The sequence below is a fragment of the Sinocyclocheilus grahami genome, unplaced genomic scaffold, assembly GCF_001515645.1.
Source record: "Sinocyclocheilus grahami isolate Dianchi unplaced genomic scaffold, SAMN03320097.WGS_v1.1 scaffold49.1, whole genome shotgun sequence".
Taxonomy (NCBI): domain Eukaryota; kingdom Metazoa; phylum Chordata; class Actinopteri; order Cypriniformes; family Cyprinidae; genus Sinocyclocheilus; species Sinocyclocheilus grahami.
The window spans coordinates 1,733,659-1,736,230 of NW_015505228.1; the positions used below are offsets into that span (position 1 = coordinate 1,733,659).

Below are 2,572 nucleotides of genomic sequence, written 5' to 3' on the forward strand. Positions count from 1 at the left end.
ATATATATATAACATGACCTATATATATATATATATAACATGACCTTTACCTAATATCCTAATGTTTTTTTGGCATAAAAGAAAAATTTATAATTTTGACCCATGCAATGTATTGTTGGCTATAATTGCTACAGATATACCCGTCTACTTATGACTGGTTTTGTGGTCCAGGGTCACATATATATACAGCCACCTTGAAATTATAAGGTCAGATAAAACCTAATGTTCCATGAAGAAATTTACAAAATGTCTTCATGGAACATTAGGATATTAGGTAAAGGTCATGTTCCATGAAGACATTTTGTAAATTTCTTACCGTAAATATATCAAAATTAAATTTTTGATTAGTGCATTGCGAAGAACTTAATTTGGACAAATTTAAAGGTAATTTTCTCAATATTTAGAATTATTTTCAGATTCCAGATTTTCAAATAGTTGAATAGCCAAATATGGTCCTATCCTAACAAAGCATAAACAAGCGTATGTATTCAGCTTTCAGATGATTTATAAATCTCGGTTTCAAAAAATGTACCCTTATGATTGGTTTTGTGGTCCATGAACATGGTCACACACACACACACACACACACACACACACACACTGTGGCACTGTTGTACATTTCTAAATACCAAATGCAAATGCTACTACGACAGTTAAAGGTTGCCTACTCTACTGCTGTGTTTAGTGAAAATGTTGTGCTCGGTTGTGGACTGTACACCACTAGGACATACCTTTCAGAGCGAAAAACGCTCTCTGTACAACCTCAGCCCCCCCTGATGCATATTTAAGATAGAGAGACGAGAGAGAGCAAGTGCGAGAGAGAGAGAGAGAGAGAGAGAGAGAGAGAGAGAGAGAGCCCCCATCTGCCTTCTGTCAAAAGTGACAGCTGTGTCCACTGCCTCCCCTGTGAACGCAACGTACCATTATTCCACGATGAGCTACATCAGCCGAGCCGCACGCTGCCTCTGAGGTGTCGGGCGTCTCTGTGCTGTCTTTGCTTGTTCTTCTATTTTTGTTTCAGAATATGTTGCGACTGATTTCAGGGAGCACGTCGGTGCGTTACCATTTCATCTGACGGCGCGAGAGTTTCGAGTCTCAAAACTGCAAGACATCAAACGCGCTTTCTTTTCATTTGCATTTCAACTCGGCGACTTTTCACTTTCTCGAGGATCCTACTGGCATTCTCGTGTCATTTTTGTTTAATTCGTGGACTATAAACACTTGTTTCCTTCACAATGCGACTTCTAGATTGTGCTCTTTTTGTCTTGCTCGCTCGTTCTTGAATAAGAGAGAAAACCAGAATTTTCAAGAACTCTTGAATCTGTCCACGCGTGAACATGCCTGTACGCCGGGGACACGTCGCTCTCCAGAACACCTATCTGGACACCATCATCAGGAAATTCGACGGGCAAAGTGAGTTTCAGAACTTTTTCTTTTTCTTTGGGTTGGAAGATCATTTGTAGGCCAGAAGCATGCTACTGTAGTCTAAAACATTAGATATAGTATTGTTTATTGATGTTATTGTTTATTGATAAATCGGGGAGAAACTGTCAGAGAGCGGGCATTGGAAGTGTGGAGGTCAGTCATGTGTAGTAGCCTATCATCAACCAGTCTGAGATTTGATTTGTATGGCAGTTGATCATCAGGTGAGAGCAAATCAACGGACCCGGCTGATTTGATCTACATTATGCAAATGCAATAGAATAACTAATGTAGGCTATCCCTAATATGGAAAATTGCTAACAACCATCTGTCCATCTGTTTTTCCATCCTTCTCTGTAGCCTATGTGTGCGAGCGTGCACGCTTGTGTTTATGGATCTGTGCACCTGCTTTGTTCATTCAATCATGTTTCCTGATTTAACGCTTTGGGGGGAAAAAACTGCATCACACATAATTACATAACCTTAAGATCAGTAATATCAGTTTTCATTTCCAGTGTGTACTATTTCACCACATTTATCCAGTATGCATACACCTTTGTGCTCTCTATTTAAAAGTCTACAGGAAGAAGTATTTTATCAGAACATTTCCAAATGTTATGCACAAGAGCCCTTTGACAAAATTTCCTTTCCAAATCCTATCCTTTACTCTCATGCTAAACTGAATCTGTAAACTTGCCATAACTAGGCCTAGGCCTGTCACGATAACAACTTTTTGTTTTGCGATGTATTGCCCCAGAAATAATTGCGATAGGCGATATTATTGTCATTTTAAAGACCATTTTATGCCACTGAATATATAATCATAATGTAACAGCATAATAATGCAAGAAGGCCTACACACTTCCAAATGACAACAAACTTTTCATTTTTAAGAATATTTAGGCTAGATCGTGGAAATTAAGTATCAAAATATTAGATACCTTAAAAAACTTGAATAAATAGTAAATAAACATTTTCTAACAAAAAGTGCAAAGTAAGTAGAAAAAAAGAAAAATGCACAAAGAACTTGTATGGAGATTTTTCCATCGACAGACTTTCCCCTGACCTTCTTTTCTCTGTAAATTAAGGGTGCACACTATTGCTGAAAAACACAATCACTACTTAGCAGTCAGATGTCCGTATGCACAAA

The 2,572-nt window shown here is 38.0% G+C and overlaps 1 protein-coding gene across 1 annotated transcript in view; it reads left to right on the forward strand.

The window, feature by feature from the left end:
* Nucleotides 1-912: 912 nt before the first annotated feature.
* Nucleotides 913-2,572, forward strand: part of kcnh6a (potassium voltage-gated channel, subfamily H (eag-related), member 6a) — a 46,158-nt gene continuing 44,498 nt past the window's right edge. Inside the window, exon 1 of the mRNA XM_016269118.1 lies at nt 913-1,413. Within this exon, the coding sequence (XP_016124604.1) occupies nt 1,338-1,413 (76 nt within the window). The 5' untranslated portion in view covers nt 913-1,337. The remainder of the gene's footprint in view (nt 1,414-2,572) is intronic.